Raw genomic sequence first — 21,947 nt, forward strand, 5'->3', positions numbered from 1 at the left:
ACTAACAGGAAACAAAGGGTGTCAGTGCAAGGGACTAGTGAATTAAGTCATCAGTCATCATCAGAATGGGAAGAAATTACATGTGGTGTCCCACAAGGATCCACCTTAGGGCCATAGCTTTTTCTTGTGTACATTAATGATCTCTCATCAGTTACACTGCCAGAAGCAGAGTTCGTTTTGTTTGCAGATGACACAAGTATTGCAATAAATAGTATGTCAAGTGTAGTTCTAGAAAGATCTGCTAATGATATTTTCATGGACATTAATAAATGGTTTAAAGCCAACTCACTGACATTAAACTTGGAAAAGACTCACTATATGCAATTCAGAACCTGTAAGAGGTTTCCACCCAGCATATGCATAAAATACAAAGAAGAGCATATAGAAGAGGTTGACAGTCTTAAATTCCTGGGATTACAACTTGATAATAAATTCAGTTGGGAAGAGCACACCACAGAACTGCAGAAACGCCTTAACAAATCTGTATTTACAAATCGAGTGTTAGCAGACATAGGCGACATAAAAATGAAAAAGCTTGCATACTTTGCCTACTTTCATTCCATAATATCATATGGTATAATATTTTGGGGTAACTCTTCAAGTCAAACAAAAGTTTTCAGAGTCTAAAAGCGTGTAATACGTATTATTTGTGGAGTAAATTCACGGACGTCCTGTAGAAACCTCTTCAAAGAGCTGGGTATACTAACTACTGCCTCTCAGTATATTTACTCATTAATGAAATTTGTTCTAAATAATATATCTCTTTTTCCAACAAACAGCTCAGTTCATACATACAATACCAGGAACAAAAATGATCTGCACAAGGACTTAAAAGCACTTACTTTAGTTAAAAAAGGGGTCCACTACTCAGGAACACTCATCTTCAATAATTTGCCAGTAAACATAAAAAATTTAGTTACAAATAAAGATCAGTTTAAAAGGAGCCTGAAAGACTTACTAATGGCCAACTCCTTCTACTCCATAGACGAATTTTTTAATAGAAACAAATGATGTAATGTAAACTTTCATGCTGAACTAATTTGGAGCTATGTGTGTGGTACTCCCATCCTAATACCTTTCATTATATTTATAATTTTGATGGTGGGTCATATAGTTTGATATGTGTACCGTACAAGATTTTTTTTCTTTAGTGAGGCTTAATAAAGCACTTTAGGAAAATGTAGATCAATGTATTTATTTCTGGATGGTCAAAGTTGCATTGTGTTGTTGAATTGAATGGTTCTTAACAGTTGTGGTGGAAATATAGGATGATGAGTATAACCCTATATTCATGCTAACTTTGAACACCTACAATTTTTCCTGTACTTCCTCTGTATTTTACACAATGTGTTGTATTAGTTAATATGTAACCATTTTGTACAAGCCTCAATGTTCACTAACATAAATATCAAATAAGTAAAAAAAGGTCATGAATCTCACATCTGAAACTGAAAATCAGTGAAAGTCTACTTGGCTTACAGTTATTCTTTTAGGAATGTAATCTTTAATTTCCGCCCATGCCAATGCTATAATATTCAAATGGTAGCAAAAAGGTTGCATTCTAATGACCGTTCACCTATGTGGTTTTGCCACCTAATAGATTTTGTATATGGGGAACAGTGGTTGTGGACAGATATTAGTTCCACAAGCTCCACCTTTTCAAAATTACGACTTCAACATTGTGATGATGCAAGAAATCAATCATTTCTACCTTTCGTTTTCCCATGGTAGGCTTCTTGCCAAAAGAAACAGTACAGTCAGGAGCATTATTAAGAACAACAGTTTATGGTTACTGTAATATTTATTTGTTTCAGTCTTTTGTGACCCTTACCTATATAGGTTTGGTTGATATGGTATTCTAAACATCTTCAGATCTGTTGAGGTTGTGTATCTAGGGTAAATTTGTAACAAATGTTGTTTATTATGTTTAAAATTTGCAACATGTCATGTCAAATACCCTTATTGTACATGATCAATGGACAAACTAAACAAACAAAACATTTAGTATCTTATCCATCATCAGTAGCTGTAGCTGTGTATAACGAAATAACAAGTAACCAGTTGCATAAACGAAATTTAATTTCTTTACCAATTTCGGTCAGTTAGTGCCCTTCTTCAGAAGGTTATACCTATCGCATAATTTACGAGTGTCCACAATAAGATGCCTACAGCAAAATGCTGTGGTCATGTGGTTCATAGAGTCTGTAAAAAAAACTAGTATAAACAAACGAAACTAAAAGTGCACTTCCTGTTGTTTTTGCACATTTACCCTACACGCTCTCAAGCCCGCTTGGGCAAGACCACCTTGGTCTTGGCTTGGGCAAGCACACTAGCACCAGAGTGCTTGTCAAGGACGCAGTTACGTGTAGAAAAAATGAAATTAAATGATCGTGTGGCGTTGTTGGGCGGGAGGCCCCATCCGGGAAAGTTCGACTGCCGGGTTGCAAGACTTTTTTCAGGTGACGCCATATTGGGTGTTTTGCGTGTTGGTGATGATGAGGACAACACAACACCAAGTCTGCTAGTGGAGTAAATCTGCAAGCGGGCCGGGAATCGAAACCTGGTCCGCTGCACGGTAGGCAAACACATTACCACTCAGCTAAGTTGGTGGAGACGCTTTAAGTTGCACCACTAAAAACTCGGCGTTCACATATGCAACTACAATATGTCAGTAGCTGTGGCGAAATTTTTGTTGCGTATGTGAAACCGGGTATATCCACAATACAATAGAAAGACCTGTTCTGATTATTCAGTAAATAAAGACAGAAGAATGTTTCCGTAAACATTTTATTTTCTTGGAGCATAAATTTGTATTTTGTTGAGAACTGCTTAATAATTTCCACCTATACGGAGAGAAGTTTGGTTGTTTTTCATTGTTTCAAATGAAAAAGGAATACATTTATAGTGAGATTTCGCTACAGTACTTTAAAATCGATACAGTACGTAATTGGTCCTCTAGTCGGTCGATTCGTCACGCGCAAAGGCTGTAGGGAAAAGTCGTCGGCTGTTCTCCTCCATCTTTCTGCAAGGGCAGAACAGTCGAAATGGCTCTACTCTCCATCCGTTTAGCCGCTGCTGTGGCGAAACATTTGCCTGCGGCTACGCCTCAGGTATTTAAGAACATGAACAGCGGACATTACGACTATTAAAACTTATTGTTCATGTTTTTTTATGTTTTCTGATGTTCCTAATTGTAAAACGAAATACCGGATTACGTACTAAAAAGTTACTGTGGTTTCTGAAGAAAGAAGGTTGGCTATTAAATGTACAGAAACTATAGTCAATAATTTGGGAAAACATAAACTTGGTTAAATGAAGGATATAGGATTAAATGTCGGTGCCAGTTGCAAGGGCCGGTTGGTGGGCGCAATGGAAGGCTAGTGTGGTTATGCTAGTATAATTGCTGTTAAATTTGTTATCCAAATAACAGTTTAGAGTTAAGTGTATGAAGAAATGAAGTATGCTGTAAATCAGCCAGATTAATGAGATTGTGGAGACTATCCGATACAGTGAATTTCGCAATTTAATCCGAAAGAGTGTGTGAGAGAGATTAGGTTAGACGTTTAATCGTACGCAGTTAGCAACAAATAGAACTACGGTTAGTTTACATTAGGGAGTGTCACTGTATTTATATTTCGAGAAAATGGGGTTTCATTAGATGTAACTATTTCAGATAGTTTTATCTGAAAATTAGAGTTAAATTTGAGAAAGGCAGTACCATGTTTAGACGAGACACGACCTTCCAGCCCATTTTGGAATCTTAATAGGTGATATTTAGTAGACTGACTGCACTCTGATGCAGTTAGAGGTCGGAGTCCATACAGAAACAAATCTTTTGGTTCGTCACATACCATCTGTACTAAAAGTTCGTATTTGTCGCCAGATGAAGTTAGAAAAAGCAATCTTTCTTTAGTGTGAACGCGGTTTAAGTAGTTATTGTTCGACAGTATATTCTATGAGAAGAGAAGTGTTGAAAATTCCATTTTTGTTCATACTGATTTAATCAATATTCAGATACTACTTGTCAGAACTTTCTCTCAAAGAACTGTAAACTGGGTCAATCATAGGAATCTGCTTAGCAACTCACTTGCTAACGTGCACAAGATCTTACAAATCATGATTGGAGGAACTTATTTTGCTTTCCATGAAACAAACTGATATAACCAGTGCATGTGCTTGTACTGTTTTCAGTTCCCTGACTGCTAAGTACTGCCAGAAGAGAAGAAAATAATGTAGGTGAAAGATAAACTTTTGTCAGTGCTGCCAACATTAAGCTGCCCCCTCAATGCTAGTATTACTGTGCACATTGCTAGGGGTAAGTGGCAGAGCTGAGGCAAGCAGCTGACACTGCCTTTTCAGTTCCCCTCAGCCATTGGCAGTCATAATGTTGAGGCCAGACACGCCTCCTGCCCATTCCCAACAGCCACTGCATGAATTGTCAACATGTGGGTTGACAGTATATGGTAGAGGCTAAAATTAAGTTAGAAATGTGCAAAAGATTGTACTGTCACCAACATTTGGAATTTGCTGTTGGTACTACACAAATTTACATGGGTCATTGTAGTTTTAATGAGTGGTGGGCTCTAAAATTTTGATAAAAATTTTCATATTGCCTTTAAGTGCCACTTAGGCAACGGCCTTGCCGCAGTGGATACACCGGTTCCCGTGATATCACTGAAGTTGAGCTTTGTCGGGTGTGGTCAGCACTTCCTAAAAATTGTTGTTCTGATTTTAATTGGAGTTTAGGGCTAGTTTTAGGAGCTAATAAAATTGGAAACATCTCTGTAAGTCTATTTTCTAGTCTGTTACTTGCTTCACATGCCCTTTGTGCAGAAAATTTTAGCATTAAAATAGGCCTAATTAGTCTGTAGAAATGGGGACTTGTCTTTGGTCCCAGTAACTTGTGCTTGAACTGGAAAAATACTAAAAGGCCATCTTGGAAGCTGAACCTATATTGCTGATGGTCCTTTCTTCAATTGGTACTTTTATGTAATAATACTTACACCATTTACATTCCATTTATGTTTCGATACACACTTACGTGTATGAAGCCAAAACCTGTTGGATTTATAAATCAAAAGTTTGGTCAGCTCCCCTCACTTTTTCTCCTGCTGTTCCTATGGTCACATTAGTTCAAACGTAGGCAAAAAAAAATTCACGTACTGTGCACTTGAGAAATGTTATGCATATGCCATTGCATTTGTTTTGGTTGTTAGAATACATGTATGGGGAACATTTGTTGTGGCCATTATAACAGATCAATAGAGCTATCCATTCTAAGAAATTCAGTGGTGAAAACAAATTTGTAGGTAGGTGCATAAATTGCTATATTGGTTTTTGGGACTTTTCATTGAATTGTGATAAGAAAAATTTTTCAACTTAGTGTGTACAGTAATAAGATGTTGGAAAGGAGTGGGGAGGGGATAGAAGATACAAAATTAGCATTCAGAGAAGCATTAAAGTGCACTCCTTTCACTAGCATAGTGTTCTGTTGGAATGGAAGCAAAGTTTTTTAACTTTGACTTCATGCAGCTCCCCCTGCCACTGCCTAAGAGCTCCACCAGATGAAACTACGTATCCTTCTATTCACCGACAGCTCATCTTGTTTCTGCAGAACTGTTTAAAAGGTATTTTGCTTCCAGTATGACTTCTTGCTTCAGTGTGAATATCACAGTGAAGTGGAAATAGAATTATTTGTACATTCAGATATTTAAACTACTCTTGGTGTAAAATAAAATTCCGTGTAAGCACAAGTGTTACTGGCAGTCATTGAACACTGATTCTGCTTAGTAGCACAGTTTCGTTGCAAAATTAAATGTAGGACAGGTTGGTACCTCTGACCCCTGATTGAATCTAAGAATAAAAACTGTCTAATGTCATCAGGCAATTGTAAATAGCAAATATTTCACACTAAACTTAGAAATTTTACTTTCAGGAATGCAGCTAAGATAATATACCTAGTTGTCAGGTAGCTCTACATGATCTGACAAGAGTTCCTGTATGCATGTAGCTGACACACTTGTATAGAGGAAAAATATGGTCCAAATGAAACTCAAAATTTCTCACACCAAAACAATGTTTGAGAAAGCGTTTGTCCCTTGCTGATAAGGTTATTAGTGTTTGATGCCCACAAATGAACTAAAAGAAATGTTTGTGTCCTGTATTCAGGGGGAAGATGTCAGTTTTCTCTTTGCTAAAATTTCTCTCTTTGAGATTAAATCTCGGTAATCTCTTGCTCGACCACAATGTCAGCACGAATTACTTCATTTGTGCCACTTTGAAAACAGCCAGGAAATGTTCAGATTGCTTATGGGGGAAACACTAACTGCCATCTGAACATGATAGTGAGGGATGAAAGTGTAATCTTTGTGTCTTTGGGAACATGGCTTCATTTTTAGTATATGCTGTTGTTCAAATGCAGTTTACACACAGTGCTCAGGTATGGTGGAATTTACTTTCTCTAACAAATGTAATACAAATGACTTTAATCACATTTTATTAGCTCTGTATAAAAACAAACTTCAAATGAGTGTAATCTGTTTCAGATAAGTGGTTTAACATGGCCTGCAGCACAGATAACAAACCGCAACATTCATGTTTCATGCAGTCAGCGTGCTGCGGAAATATCCTCAATTTTGGAGGAGAGGATACTTGGTGCTGCTCCAAAGGTGAGTGCAGCATTTAGTGGCTGTTAGTATAATGGAATGAATAGTGTTGAAAAACTGATTTAAACAGTATTTTATCACTATTGGCACTGTATTTTATCAGTTAGTGGGTACTGTCACAAATGCTAGAGAAGCTACTTGAAAATGTCATTTGCATAGTTACTGGCTTAAACAGAAACTAAATTTAGAAATTTTTTTGTCATGAAAGTTCACAGTACTAGATGCAGTCTTATAGTTATACCGACACATTCACAGTAAACTAACGTACTGCCATCTAATAAGTAGTTGCTTTGTATAGTGCAGGTAGTTGTTAATTGTAATTGACTCGCTGCAATACTAACTACTGCACAGTTGTAGCCATCTTGTGCAAATTCGAAGGCATTAGCACGTGGGAGTAGTCAGCTTGAGGCAGCAAAATCTGCCGTGTATAATGTAGTTGTATTGACAGGGCAGCTATGTAGGAATGTAAAGATTGAATGTACCAGTTAGTTCCACAAGAACCTTTTCTTATTAAAATTGAAGCTTCTTTACCCACAAAACTTTTTTGTTCTAGGCTGATTTAGAAGAAACGGGGAGAGTCTTGAGTATTGGAGATGGTATTGCTCGAGTCTATGGTCTCAAAAATATACAGGCCGACGAGATGGTGGAATTCTCTTCGGGTTTGAAGGTCAGGTTCAAAAAAATATTTATTTGTGAGATATAAATACAGCACTTTGTGATTTATGGCTTACTAATTTGAAATCCATTTTTTCTCTTTTGCAGGGTATGGCCCTGAACTTGGAACCAGATAATGTTGGTGTTGTAGTATTCGGTAATGACAGGCTTATAAAGGAAGGAGACATTGTTAAACGAACGGGTGCCATTGTAGATGTACCTGTTGGAGAGGAACTATTGGGACGTGTTGTGGATGCTTTGGGAAATCCCATTGATGGCAAAGGGCCATTGAAGGCCTCAAAGAGGTCACTCTTGTTTCATTGTTATTAGTCATACTAGATGCAAATTAGGATTACTTTATTAAAACTGAAATTTTTGCTCAAATGTTACCTTTTTCTTTACAGGTTGAGAGTTGGAATCAAGGCGCCAGGAATCATTCCTCGTATCTCTGTGAGGGAACCTATGCAGACAGGAATTAAAGCTGTAGATTCTCTGGTGCCTATTGGGAGGGGTCAGCGAGAACTGATTATTGGAGACAGGCAGACTGGGTAGGTAATTGTAAGATTACTACTTCTGAGAATTCAGAAGAGGTAATAGTATAGGCTGATATAGCTATCTTTGGAATTAGATGCTATTTTGTTCATTGTGATTGTTATTTAAAGCCAGAAACAGGCTGTTCCTTTGGTTGCTTGAATCTCATAAGTGAAGTGCTCACTGTGCCTGTTGTGATGGAAGACCACTGGTGTTCAGGTTTCTCATAAGACAGTACTTCATTGGCAATCTCTGCAGATGTCAGAAACTTGGAATGTATCAAAAACAATACCAGGGTGTATATGCCCTGGGACAACTGGGAAAAATACAGAAATGTTTAGAATTTTGAGAATTTTTCATTGTTATAGTTTTCAGTTAAATTTTTGTAATTTTGACTGGTAAGAACTGATATTCTGACAAAGAATTTTACTGTATCCTGCCACTGTAGAACACTACTGTGGCCATAAAATATATAAACGAGAAAAAAATCAAAATGAAACTTAAGTTGCAAAGAAAATGCGCCATTTACAATGAAACACAGTGCACACACAAGTGTCTGCCAACAGCGAAACATATCAAAGGCTTTAGGACGAAGACTGTAATTCTTCATAACAAACTGCTTCCGAAGACTGTGACACCACAACTCTTCACATCTGGTTCATTCGAAGAGTCTCTTTTGGGCTCTTGTGCATGCGCTGTTGTCACATTTGAGCAGTACCTTCTACTGGTTCTGGCTACTTGTAGTGTGATTGTTAGGACTATTAGCTGCATCAGCAGAAGTAACAAGCAGACAGATGCTACCTGGAAAATTTTTCTGATGCGCTCACTGCCAGATTGGCACATGTGCAGAACAGTCTGAGGTGTTGTGGGGAGGGGAATAGTCTCCACTTTTAGAGGTTTAGTTGTTTCTCCTTATTTACAGTTCTCACGTTAAATGAAAACAATAATTGTGGCCAGGAGCCATCAAATGAATTAAAAAAAATACACAATTACTAAAGGCTAAAATGTTACTAGTTTCAATGTTCTGATTTTATTTTATTTCCACATTTCTGCATTCATTGCCTTGTAATGAAGTTATTTTTGTTGATCTGCTAAAGAAATTTGCCTATTATTAGTATTTTTCGCAGAGGCAGTAAATTTATTTGAAACAGTTTCATTCCACACAATTGACTAGTTCCAACTATTTCCTGAATTTCATATGCATGTTTTAATCTTCTGGCATGTATGGCATTACAGCATAATAAAGAACTAAATATGAGTTGTACAGTACCATACTTGCAAGAAAATTTGCATAGCGAAAAGCTTAATATCAGGTTGGAGCCTACATCTTTATGAATCTGGACACATGAATGTTCACTTTAAGCCAAATTATACATTTTAGTGTTTACAAAATTCAGATGTTCTCGGAGTATCGTCTGATGTCCTGTTTAGTTTATGGCGTAATGTAAGATCTTTCAATGCTATTAAAGATCTGTAAATGCTATATACATACAAATATATGGGCTTCCTATGTCATTGTAGTTGTGCATTGGCAGTAACACCCATTTTCTGGTGTTGTGTGACAATTGCTGAAACAAATTATATTAAGTTGTGGGAAGATATTGTGAATGGTGGTTTGAAAAGTGTTACTTTCAAAGTAAATTCAATTTTATGCAAGGTGAGCTGTGTTAAGTACGAGAATGTCCTATGAATTTCTTAAATAAGTGTTTGAGCCTTGTTCAAAGCTTAAAGTTTTGAAGACCCGACATTTGTCATTACTTAAAATTTTACTGGCACATTTGTGTGATGTTTCTTAAAGTATAACACATGCAAACAAGACAAATACTATAGATGAAAGCTTAGCTTTTCTTGTAGCTACACTATGTACATTAATTTAAAACCTTAATTTTCCTATTTGTGTTCACGCATCTTAAGTGATGTTGCTATTGGCTGACTACATCACGTACCCTATGCTCTGAAGATCCGTTGTCATCGACTGGCGAGATCACGTGACACAAGCTATGACGGGCTTACAAAAGCGTCACAATCTTGATTTCACTAACATGCTGTGATTGGTGGAACTCGAATATATGCTTTAGTAATACGAAAATAGGTGGTTGTCAGTTTACTAAACTTGGAAGTTCTATGATTGTGTATAAAATGTAAACCATTCAAAGGATTGATAAGTTTTACAGTTCCATGGGAAAGCTTACTGTCGTATACACAGGGAAAATGTGTACTTTTCACCCAGGAGAAAGTGTACTCTTAACTGGGAAATGTGGGATTTTTTCCTTGTCCCTGTATACACCCTTCAATACCCATCCCAATTTCACAAGGGCAGAAGGGCTGGGTAGTGCTATCGTTCAGGTGATAAATTACTGGTACTGCCAATAAAAAAAATTAATAGCTTTCAAAATTTGATGATTATTCTTTCTCAAAGAGGATACAAGGGTTACTTGGGTAATGTAGGAAAGATGTTTGGGGAATTCCCTCAAAACCTCATTGAGTCAGTTTTCACTTCAGATGACAGAAGGGGCAGAGTGAGAAGTGAAGATTTCTTAAAGAGAAGATAAAGTATAATGACCAATTTGGTTAGGAAATAAGAATGAGAAAGAATGGGAATTGGTTGTTCTGGTCTTCAGTCCAGAGACTGGTTTGATGCAACTCTCAGTGCTAATCTATCCTGTGCATGCTTCATCTCCCAGTATCCACTGCAACCTATATCCTTCTGAATCTGTTCAGTGTATTCATCTCTTGGTATCTAAGATTTTTACCCTCCGTGCTGCCCTCCAATACTAAATTGGTGATTCCTTGATGCCTCAGAATGTCTTACCAATCGATCCCTTCTTCTAGTTAAGTTGTGCCACAAATTTCTCTTCTCCCCAATTCTATTCAGTACCACCTCATTAGTTATGTGATCTAATCATTTCATCTTCAGCATCTTTCAGTAGCACAACATTTCAAGTGTTTCTATTCTCTTTTTGTCTAAACTATTTATTGTCCATGTTTCACTTCCATACATAGCTACACTCCATACAAATACTTTCAGAAGAGACTTCGTGACACTTAAATCTATACTCGATGTTAACAAATTTCTCGTCAGAAACACTTTCCTTGCCATTGCTAGTCTGTTTTATATCTTCTCTACTTCAACCATCATCAGTTATTTTGCTCCCCAAATAGTAAAACTCCTTTACTGCTTTAAGTGTCTCATTTCTTAAACTAATTCCCTCAGCATCACTTGATTTAATTTGACTACATTCCATTATCCTTGTTTTGCTTTTGTTGATGTTCACCTTACATCCTCCTTCCAAGACACTGTCTATTCCGTTCAGTTGCTCTTCCAGGTCCTTTGCTGTCTGACAGAATAACAATGTCATCGGCGAACCTCAGTTTTTATTTCTTCTCCATGGATCTTAATACCTACTCCGAATTTTTCTTTTGTTTCCTTTACTGCTTGCTCAATATAGAGATTGAATAACATCGGGGAGAGGCTGAAACCCTGTCTCACTCCCTTCCTAACCACTGCTTCCCTTTCGTGCCCCTCGACTCTAACTGCCATCTGGTTTCTGTACAAATTGTAAATAGCCTTTTGCTTCCTGTATTCTACCCCTGCCACCTTCAGAATTTGAAAGAGTATTCCAGTCAACATTGTCAAAGGCTTTCTCTAAGTCTACAAATGCTAGAAACGTAGGTTTGCCTTTCCGTAATCTTTATTGTATAGATTTAAATGTCAGAAAGTCGTTTCTGAAAGTATTTGTATGGAGTGTAGCCATGTATGGAAGTGAAACATGGATGATAAATAGCTTGGACAAGAGAATAGAAGCCTTTGAAATGTGGTGCTACAGAAGAATCCTGAAGATTAGATGGGTAGATCATGTAACTAATGAGGAAGTATTGAATAGGATTGGGGAGAAAGGAGTTTGTGGCACAACTTGACAAGAAGGGATCAGTTGGTAGGACATGTTTTGAGGCATAAAGGGATCACAAATTTACCATTGGAGGGCAGTGTGGAGGGTAAAAATCGTAGAGGGAGACCAAGAGGTGAATACACTAAACAGATTCAGAAGGATGTAGGCTGTAGTACGTATTGGGAGATGAAGCAGCTTGCACTGGATAGAGTAGCATGGAGAGCTGCATCAAACCAGTCTCAGGACTGAAGACAACAATCTTTCTTGTAAGATAAATCATAGTCAGTATTGCCTCACGTGTTCCAATATTTCTAAGGAATCCAAACTGATCTTCCTCGAGGTCAGCTTCTACCAGTTTTTCCATTTGTCTGTAAATAATTTGTTAGTATTTAGCAACTGTGCCTTATTAAACTGATAGTTGGGTAATTTTCACATCTAACACCTGCTTTCTTTGGGATTGGAATTTTTATATTCTTCTTGAAGTCTGAGGGTATTTCACCTGTCTCATACATCTTGCTCTCGGTAATTGGTAAAAGACAAAATAAAAATAAAGAAAAGCTAAGATTTCTAGAAATGTAGCCTCCTTAGGTCTTTACTGGACAGCATTTTACTTGTAATTTTGACAAGTTTCCTGTGTTGGATTTTCAGTTTCAGGTACTCAATATTTTTCTTATTCATGATGCCAATGTGTAGATTTTGTTAACTGTATAAAGACTTTTAGGCTGGTAATTGTGAAGAGAAGTTGAAATTAAATTTCATTTTCTACCAAAGTGCAACAGCTGAGCCAGGGAGAAAGCTATGCAGTGTTCACAACAGATGGTATGACATAGCTGCTGTCACAGTTGGCCCAGCTTCTGATGGGGTGGTATAGTCCTGTGACAGCACTAGAGTAGGAAGTGTTGTGCAAGTGAATTGGGCAAGTCTGCACCTAATTCTTCCGTTGAGATATGATCCCTGTGGCAAGAGATTAGGAGTGGCATAGGGATGGCATGTGATGTGTAGGTTGGGTGGGTGATGGAACACTGCATTAGGATGAATGGGAAGGGTCTTCAGTAGGATGTAACTCATTTCAGGGCATGATGATAGATAAAACCCTATTGAAAGATGGGTTTGTTGTTCCAGTCCAGGGATATTGGGTGATGGAGTGGTCTGTTGTAGCTGATAGTCTGACTGTTGAGACATTAAGTGTATTGTGTAAGAGTTCTTGTCACTCTAGATACATTGTCCATGGGAGAGACTTTTGGATACGGAATCTGTCAAAATGCAGGTATTGTTAATTGGTTAGTATTTGGTCCATTCCAGATCATGTGTATCACAGTGAAATTGAACCAGAATAGGGGTTTGGAGTTATACAAGACTAGGAAGGTTTCCTTTAGAAGGCCCTTTTTTGTGTGTGCCTTAAAGCTCAATGCTTCTGCTTTTGAGTGCTTGTCTCCTTCACTCATGAATGATTTAAATTTTGGGAAGTGGCCAGGAACAGTTAACATTTAGAAATGTCTGGTGAACTCCAACTTGCACACGTGAACATTTGAGGTTCATTTGAGCGATTGGTGGTGTGTGCCAAAAAACAGTTGCTGCTGTACATGTGCAGCTACCATGATGTAGGAAGCATGTGCTTGGTGTTTGATCTGCTCATATGCTTTGTCACATTTGTGCTTGGAATTTTGTGTGTTGGGTGTCATGTGACCATGTGCAGCAATTGTTTGTCAGAGGGCAGTGGAGTTAAGGTATTTCTGGTAACTGTTTCATCAGTAACAGATAAGGAATGCAAAATAATGCTCCAGTTCCTGGCATAATATTCATTTCAAAAGTAGATTGCAACTCAGGGTACCCTAATGTTTTGCTATGTTGTGATAACATAATTTGTTATACATACCCTGCAATACTGTTATGTAGCATTTCCAATCAAGTTCACAACTACATAGCACTGCAAAAAGTTGATAAGTATTAATATAATTTCAGACTGTATGACAAATTTACTAGGTTATCTGTGAAACCAAGAAACTGTACTCCAGGAATATAGACATGTGGGGAGTTAAAATGATAAAACATAAGTGGCTAGTCTTATAATTTGTCAAAGAATGACATTCTATAAATTTAAGACATAAACATCACAAATTAAAAAATGTCAAATGTTGAGGGGGACCAGAAAAGTGTTCTGTGATTGATACTACTGATCAAATTTGTGTACTTGTTCATCCACAAATGAACATTTACGTATGTTTTATGTCTATATTGTTAGATCTGAACATTGTCATAAATTGCCATAAAAGAAACAAGACATTAGATAATACTCCAAAAGCATTGGAAGTTGGTAAACCATACTGAAACACATAGTTCAGCTTGAAGTAGACATTTGTATGTCCAGATTCATGCTGAAGTACCTGGTATAAGGCTTTTCAGTGTGATTTTTTGAGAATGCCAATTTTGTTGGGTTAGCTGTACTGAATTCTCATGTTGGGTTCTTTATTGTGGCATTATTCCACATGTGCCGCAAAATGAAAATATGCGTGTAAAATAGAGCAAACAGTTGAAACTAGTAAAAAATGGGGAATGAAACAATAAATTGACTCCCTGTGCAAGAAGATTAATAAAAGCCAAATGTCTTCAGCAGACTGACAGAACTTCAATGTTCTGCAAGACTATTGCTTGAATGCTAATAATATTAAAGAAAATAAAATCAGAAAACTGAAACTAATATTTTTGAATCTGGAAACCTGAGTGCTCCAGAAAAATTTTTCTGTGGCATGTCTGCTTGCTGCTACTGGCCATACAGCCAGCAGCTACACTTAAAGTAGCTGGGGTGGGAGAAGGTGCTGTTGATATGCAACTGCAGCTCTGTGCATATGCACGAACTTGTTGGCAACTGCTCACATGAGCATTTGGTATTACCATGCCCAACAGTGTTGCTGTTAAATGTTCATTGTTGAAGTGAGATTTTGTGATGTTTGTACGTTCTTGCTTTCATGAGCATGTATTTGTAAAAGTAACTTCAGAAAATGAGTTTGGGTTACCATTGTATATTTGTGTAATGGTTTCAATAAGAATAGTACTGAGGATGGTGTGAAATCAGTTATGATTTAGGGCTTTGAGATAATGAACACCCTATTTAAGTTCACTTGGACCCACAAAGTGCCTGCTAGTGTATATTTGCAATTTATCAAACGTATTTATCTTTTGATAGATTTTATGAAGTCTCAGGTGTAAATGGTAAGATATTAAAGTAGGTTGGCTGCAGGGCAAGTAATATATATTTTTAATTCCCTTGGAGTGTCTGATGAACTGTAAAATTTGGAAAAGTCAGTTCAGACTTCTGTACAGTTGTCATTTATGCCCATTTTGTTAAATTTGTACAGTGTCAAATTAACTAAAATTAACACAGATTTACATATTTTCTGTAATGCAAAATTTTTGGGGACTTTAATTTGAACATTTGTAATAAAAGCCTTTGGTTTTCTAAAGTAACTGCAAATTTCAGATGACTTTCTCATGCCTTTATTTATATTCTTGACCTGCTATGTCCAAAAGTTGGTTCTTATCTACCACATCTTTGGTTTGATGAATACTTTGCCTGCAACTTTGATGCTAAAGAGATTTTGTGGTCTTCTCTGGGGAAGATGTGTATAGCTGATTTAACTTCTTTGAAACTGCATTTTTTTAATTCAAAGGAAATACATTAAGTTGGAATTCTGTTACAGCAAAACAGCCTTGGCTATTGACACAATTATAAACCAGAAACGATTCAATGATGGCGAAGATGAGAAAAAGAAATTGTACTGTATTTATGTGGCTATTGGTCAGAAAAGATCAACTGTCGCTCAGATTGTGAAGAGGCTGACGGATTCAGGTACTGCAGCATTACCTGGACATATTTGGTATTTATATTTGAGTGATTGTATTGTAATGTAGAGCTTTTGTGGATGTTAATAAGTCTTATTTTATGACAGGTGCTATTGGTTATTCAGTCATTGTATCTGCTACTGCATCTGATGCTGCACCGTTGCAGTATTTGGCACCATATTCAGGATGTGCTATGGGAGAATTCTTCCGTGACAATGGAAAGCATGCATTGATTATCTATGATGATCTGTCAAAGCAGGCTGTAGCCTATAGACAGGTAATACTTATCACAGAGTTGTCATTTATTATACAGTATCTTTACTTTGAACGTATACAATCATACAAAAGGGAAATTTGAAATAATATTCTTATTTCAGATGTCTTTGCTGCTGCGGCGACCACCTGGCCGTGAAGCCTATCCTGGTGATGTGTTCTACCTACATTCGAGGTTATTGGAGAGAGCTGCCAAAATGAATGATGCGCATGGTGGAGGCTCACTTACTGCTTTGCCTGTCATTGAGACACAGGTAATACAGACTATCCTAAGACTCTAAGCAATGCCAATTGACTGTCTCTTTGAGAGTGACAGCTGTTTTGTTGTGAATGCTATTTAAAGATACAAAAATGTTCACATTTTTAAGTTAAAAGATTTTGTAAAAGCTTGGAGTTAGCTGTTTGCTGTGATCTGCCACTTCACAAACATAACACTGAAAAAATGTAATAATAATAATAATAATAATCTTATCTGTTTACTTAAATTGAGAGCTTATTAATTATACAGTAGTATACAATGTTCTGCTAACTGTTGAATTGTTTCAGGCAGGAGACGTGTCCGCATACATTCCAACAAATGTGATTTCGATAACAGATGGTCAGATATTCTTGGAAACTGAGTTGTTTTACAAGGGTATCCGGCCAGCAATCAATGTAGGATTGTCTGTGTCTCGTGTAGGCTCAGCTGCTCAGACAAGAGCAATGAAACAGGCAAGTATTTGTCAGCAGAAATGTATCTTGATGTACCAGTGAATGTAGCAAACTGATACCTTAGTAATTAAGATGTCGAAATTTTCATTAAATGAAATGCTTTTCTGAATTGCTGATTAGATGTTGATAATGGAACAGTTATCTTTTGTAAAACCTTCACATGACCTGTATTGTATTTTAAAACAAGTTTTGGCTTCACTGCTGTCAGTTTGAGTGAAGGTATGAAAATTGAGTGTACAGGTTAGTATTCTATTACAGGTTGCTGGTTCCATGAAGCTGGAATTGGCTCAGTACCGAGAGGTCGCAGCTTTTGCCCAGTTCGGTTCAGATCTGGATGCTGCAACTCAGCAACTGCTGAACAGGGGTGTGAGGTTAACGGAGCTTCTGAAACAGGGACAATATGGTATGTATGGCAGTATTTATCATCTGGGAATGTCTGACTAGCTTATTGTAGTGATGTGGGAAGAGAATGTTGGACAATATGGAAACTAAATGCCTCAATTTTTCTTTACTGTCTTTATACAGAACAGGCTCCTCTAATGAAAATCTTGTCAGGTTCTGATTGTTTCCTGAAATTGAGTTGTGTATGGGTAAAATTAACTATTAGTTGATAGCCTGAGTATTTTCCCAACAGTGGTGACATTATTTACATGTGGTACTGTTTCAGTGTCTAATGATGCAAGGGACAAATGCCATATAAAGTAAAATAGGTACTTAGTTTATAAAAGTGTTATTAGTGTACTGTATCTGTTACCGAGTTCGTTATTCTATTGCAGTTCCAATGGCAATTGAGGAACAAGTTGCAGTTATTTACTGTGGAGTGAGAGGTCACCTTGACAAACTGGACCCCTCAAAAATCACTGCCTTTGAAAAGGAGTTCTTGCAACACATAAAGTAAGTATTGTTTCACTCTATGGAAAATGCAGCATGGAATAATGACAATATGTGGTCATTTGAGGTAGAGATCTTGAACCCGTTTGAAAATAAATGAAGATGAAATTGGTGATATGTGAAATTGGCCTGACAGTGCCAAAAATGTGACCTTTCCAATGTCACTTCACTTCTGTGGGAAATGCCAAAGTTGTAACTTGCTTTGAGGATGCTGCTGGTCATTTATGTGGATGAGTGACGAGAGGGGGGGGGGGGGAGGCAGCAGCTTTGTGTTTGGCCTTTTGAGGGGCACAAGTTGCCTGTAATGCCTTTCTGCATCAAACTCTTATTTTATCTCATGCTAATACTCACTACATAAAAAAATTACTCAGTGCTATGTCCAATAAATGGTCATTCTGTGGTTATGGATGTAACATTTATGCAGTTTACATTGAAGTATTAACATGAAGAGAAAAAAAAACTGGCATGCCTATTATATACAGTGAATATTTAAATATGCATATTGTGCTGATTTGCCACCAAACAAAAGAACAGTAAGTGTTACATGTAACAGAACCTTTACTTTTCATAGAATAACCATAAAGCAGATAGCACCTAAGTATTTTCCAGTGGTTTTCCTGTTCCTGTGCAGAGCATCAAAGTGTAATATACTTTAATTGCTTCTGCAGTTGAAAATGATGGAAAAGTATAAACATTACTGCAGTGTGTAATGCATGGCAAATAATTAAAATCTCAACTTGAGCCAATTTTTAATGTAGTGAGTATAGCCAGTGTAGAATGAAATAACAATTTTTCTGTAGGACATTTCTTGTTGTATTAGCAAATTTTGTTTAGATCTCTTCTGCTAATTTGCACAAGGCATGAATTATGGAGGGCTAAGAATTAGGCAACAACTTCTAGGTCTGATGCTGTGTAAAAATGTTGCTCAAAGTGATTTCGCCCAGTGGCTTCTAGTGTCCATTCACTTAAATTATTTCATAAAGCCCATGAGAATTCTTGTTTCATATTTAATAAGTGATGTTAAATAATTTCTTTTCCAGGACAACTGAATCTGCATTGTTGGCCAACATTGCAAAGGAAGGAAAGATCACTGATGAGATTGATGTAAAACTGAAGAAAATTGTGACAGATTTTGTTGCAAACTTTCAGGGTTGAAACCCTGTAAGACTGTAGGCAAAAACATTATTTAAAAATCTTGTGCAGCATTTAGGTATGAGAAACTGTGAGAAAGTGCCAGCTTTACATATTTAAACTGATTTTTTCAGTTGGAGTATTGTGTACCTGTGGAATTAGAATACTGCCACTGTAAAGTATTTGTTTCATTGTTAATAAAATTTACTTCCCCTAAAGAGCTTAAATTTAGTGATAACACAATGTTTTGGGAGAGAAGATATAGGTGACACTTCTAGTAGTCTTCAGCAAAATAACTCTCATTATACTGGTGAAACTCTTGTTTTTAATAACTTGTATATAGTAGTCCTACACATTCACAGAGAATAAATGGTCTGGAAAACTGTGTAAATTTAGTCTGTGTTTAGTATAACCTGTGACATGTATAATCACAAATTTTGATAAATTAAACAATGGAAAATAGAGGATGGAATAATTACAATATTAGCTCAAATGCAGCTCTTGCACATCTGACCAGTCTGGCTGCTGAGGGGTGTGTGCGTGTGTGTGTGTGTGTGTGTGGGGGGGGGGGGGGCAGGCAGGATTGTCTATTTCTGATATAGGCCTTGTTGGCTATGTAAATTGTACCATGTAGATGATTCATTTAAGCCATCTGAGTAGTGCAATGTGCCAACAAGGTTTTGGTTGATTACTAGTACACAGTTAATATAAAAGGTGCTGCTTTGTGATAGACCAAGTGTCAAAACAATAAAACTTCAGTGTATTCCTTGGGAAGCTTCTCTTCATGTAAAAGTGCTTCTGAGGATACGATTCTGCATTTCTAATACCCTGAGGCAACAGAAGGCTTCAACTCTTGCGGGATTAATCTCCACAAATGTAGGTAGAACATTGTATTTATAGTGAACAGCATATGTTTGATCAGGTAGGTCTAAAACACACATGCGAGGAAAATGTGATTACATCTCCGCTGTATGATTTGCTTAGAATTAAAAAAAAAAAATCTGTACCAAATGCAATACTCGCAGGTGTGGATGGCAATAAAGAGAAAGTTGTAGGCCTGAAAATAGTGTCCCAGAATATGAAGTGCAATGTCATATTTATTCAAAACATAATTTTGATAGCTCAAGATAAAACAGGTATGTTTAATCATTTTAAGAACCATGAATTATATTAAAGCAGTTGGGCAACTACGTATTTTCTCTGTGCAGGTTTCTACTGTAGGTTTGACGAGTGACAGTATGTTAATCATTTTCTGGGAAGAGGTTTTTAATATCTGTAACAGTGCAGTATTGGTTTTACATATGAAGTATGCAACACAACTGAAAATAAAATGTCACATACTATAAAATTATGTAGTCATCAATTTTATATTTGCAACAAGTATTGGAACACTTCAGGGGTTCATTCATTCACTAGTTTCTGAGATAGAATTCTTGTCTTTTTTCCTTTGACAGTTTCATATTGAAGGTTGTGTGGTGATGAAATGTTAAAATATCAACATACAAATAAGGTTAAAAATTTGGAATTGTCGCTTGTTTACAAAAGTAGCAACCGAAAGCTTAAATGGAAAATACATCATAAACATACCTTGTTTCTAGATCAGCACTGCTGATATTTTGCTACCAGGTTTTGGAAGTGGGTTAAACACATTATTTGCAGTTGGACTGCTCTTAATGCAAGATTAAAGTTCTTCAAATTTTCAACATACGTAAATCAAGAAACTGGAGTTTGAGATAGTTTGAAATTATACTGAAACCACATAAGAGTAGTTATGTCCTGTTGAAAAAATTGTTCATTCCACACACCACCCTAGTGTGGTGGATAGTTTATGTATCACAGTCTCCAGTCTGAATTTAGTTGCCTCATGCAGACTGCCTTCAGTGAAATGCTGGTTTGATTCCAGTCAGGTTTCCTGTGCACCACCAAACAAGTACCAACTAATCTCCATACTTTATGGTTTGAATTGTTATTTGTGTTTGAGCTGCAGTTTCATACGCTCAAGAGTTCAAAATATAGGTTAATTAACAATTTAGATATCTGATATGTAAAAACTGTTTTCATTTAGAGCTAAATAAATTACTGGGTATTTATTTGGCATTTCAGATAAAGTAGCTAAATCTTTTCACAATAGCATTTAAGCACAAATTACTGGCTAAATCCATGGAAGAGCAAGTACTTTAAGTGGAAGCCAATAAAGTGCATTGTCTTGCTACCATGCAAATTGGCTTTAGTCCAATGGCCTTCATTTTTGCAAGGGTAGTACGCCCAGATTAATGTAAGAGCAAGTTTTAGCAGGTCAAACAAAGTTGTGGCCATTTAAAGCATACATATCTGTACAGGCTGCCAATGGCCTTGCCGCAGTGATAACACGGGTTCCCGTCAGATTGTCGAAGCTAAGTGCTGCTGGGCTGGGCTAGCACTTGGATGGGTGACCATCCAGTCTGCTGAGTGCTGTTGGCAAGTGGGGTGCACTCAGTCCTTGAGGCAAACTGAGGAGCTACTTGATTGAGAAGAGTGACTCCAGTCTCGGAAACTGACATACGGCCAGGAGAGTGCTGTGCTGCCCACATGCCCCTCCATATCTGCATCCAGTGACACCTATGGGCAGAGGATGACACGGTGGCTGGTTGATACCATTGGGCCTTCATGGCCTGTTCAGGAGGAGTTATCTATAATTTGTTACCAACTGCAGCTGATTGGCATGTAGCTTCAGGCTTAAAACAAGTTGAAATCTTAAAGTAATTTTCACACTTGCAAATAATTGTTAGGGCAACAGAATTTAGTATTTCTTGATTTAGGAGGTCCTTCAGAACTTTTTTGATGAATTCCCATCCCTGTTTGAAAAGATTCTTTCTGTTTCTGACCCTAGCCCATATCTGAAGCAGAAAGCAACAGAAATGGAAAATTCGTACTGAGAGTCAGTATTACTTTAATGATAGAAAATCCAGGTCACAAACTAACAAACCATAATTCAGTGGGTAAACCATCAGACCTATGAAGAGATGTGAACCATCTCATGAAACTGCTAACAAAGTTTAAGGAATCAGTATTAATATCTTGATTGCTGTGCAGTTGATGGCGGTAATAGCAGTACCACTTACCTGAAGCTACATCGCTGCCAGTGTTCACAGCAGAGCCTCACGCTTAGTGCCATATCTGGCCTGGCATCAGTCACTAAGCACGTGGTGGTCAATCTGTTAAGTGGGAAACCTAGGAATGTAAAACTGTATGTTTAACCTATGTCTGCAAAGTGCAAATAAAAGTATTTTCAAATTCCAAAATATGGTAAGCACCCACTGACAGTTGTTAATATTATTGAACTATCAATTTGTCATGGTTGCAAAATACTGGCAGAGACTGA

The 21,947-nt window shown here is 37.2% G+C and overlaps 1 protein-coding gene across 1 annotated transcript; it reads left to right on the plus strand.

Moving 5' to 3' along the window:
• The first annotated feature begins 2,954 nt into the window (after positions 1-2,954).
• LOC126260956 (ATP synthase subunit alpha, mitochondrial) lies at positions 2,955-18,977 on the plus strand. Its single transcript, XM_049958472.1, has 12 exons — positions 2,955-3,110; positions 6,546-6,668; positions 7,219-7,332; positions 7,428-7,624; positions 7,724-7,867; positions 15,439-15,587; positions 15,688-15,857; positions 15,958-16,107; positions 16,400-16,564; positions 16,823-16,967; positions 17,341-17,458; positions 18,496-18,977. Exons 1-12 carry the CDS (start codon positions 3,045-3,047, stop codon positions 18,608-18,610), a joined length of 1,656 nt encoding a protein of 551 aa, XP_049814429.1. The 5' UTR covers positions 2,955-3,044; the 3' UTR covers positions 18,611-18,977.
• The last annotated feature ends 2,970 nt before the right edge of the window (positions 18,978-21,947 follow it).

Source organism: Schistocerca nitens, chromosome 5 (assembly GCF_023898315.1).
Source record: "Schistocerca nitens isolate TAMUIC-IGC-003100 chromosome 5, iqSchNite1.1, whole genome shotgun sequence".
NCBI classification, from domain to species: Eukaryota; Metazoa; Arthropoda; class Insecta; order Orthoptera; family Acrididae; genus Schistocerca; species Schistocerca nitens.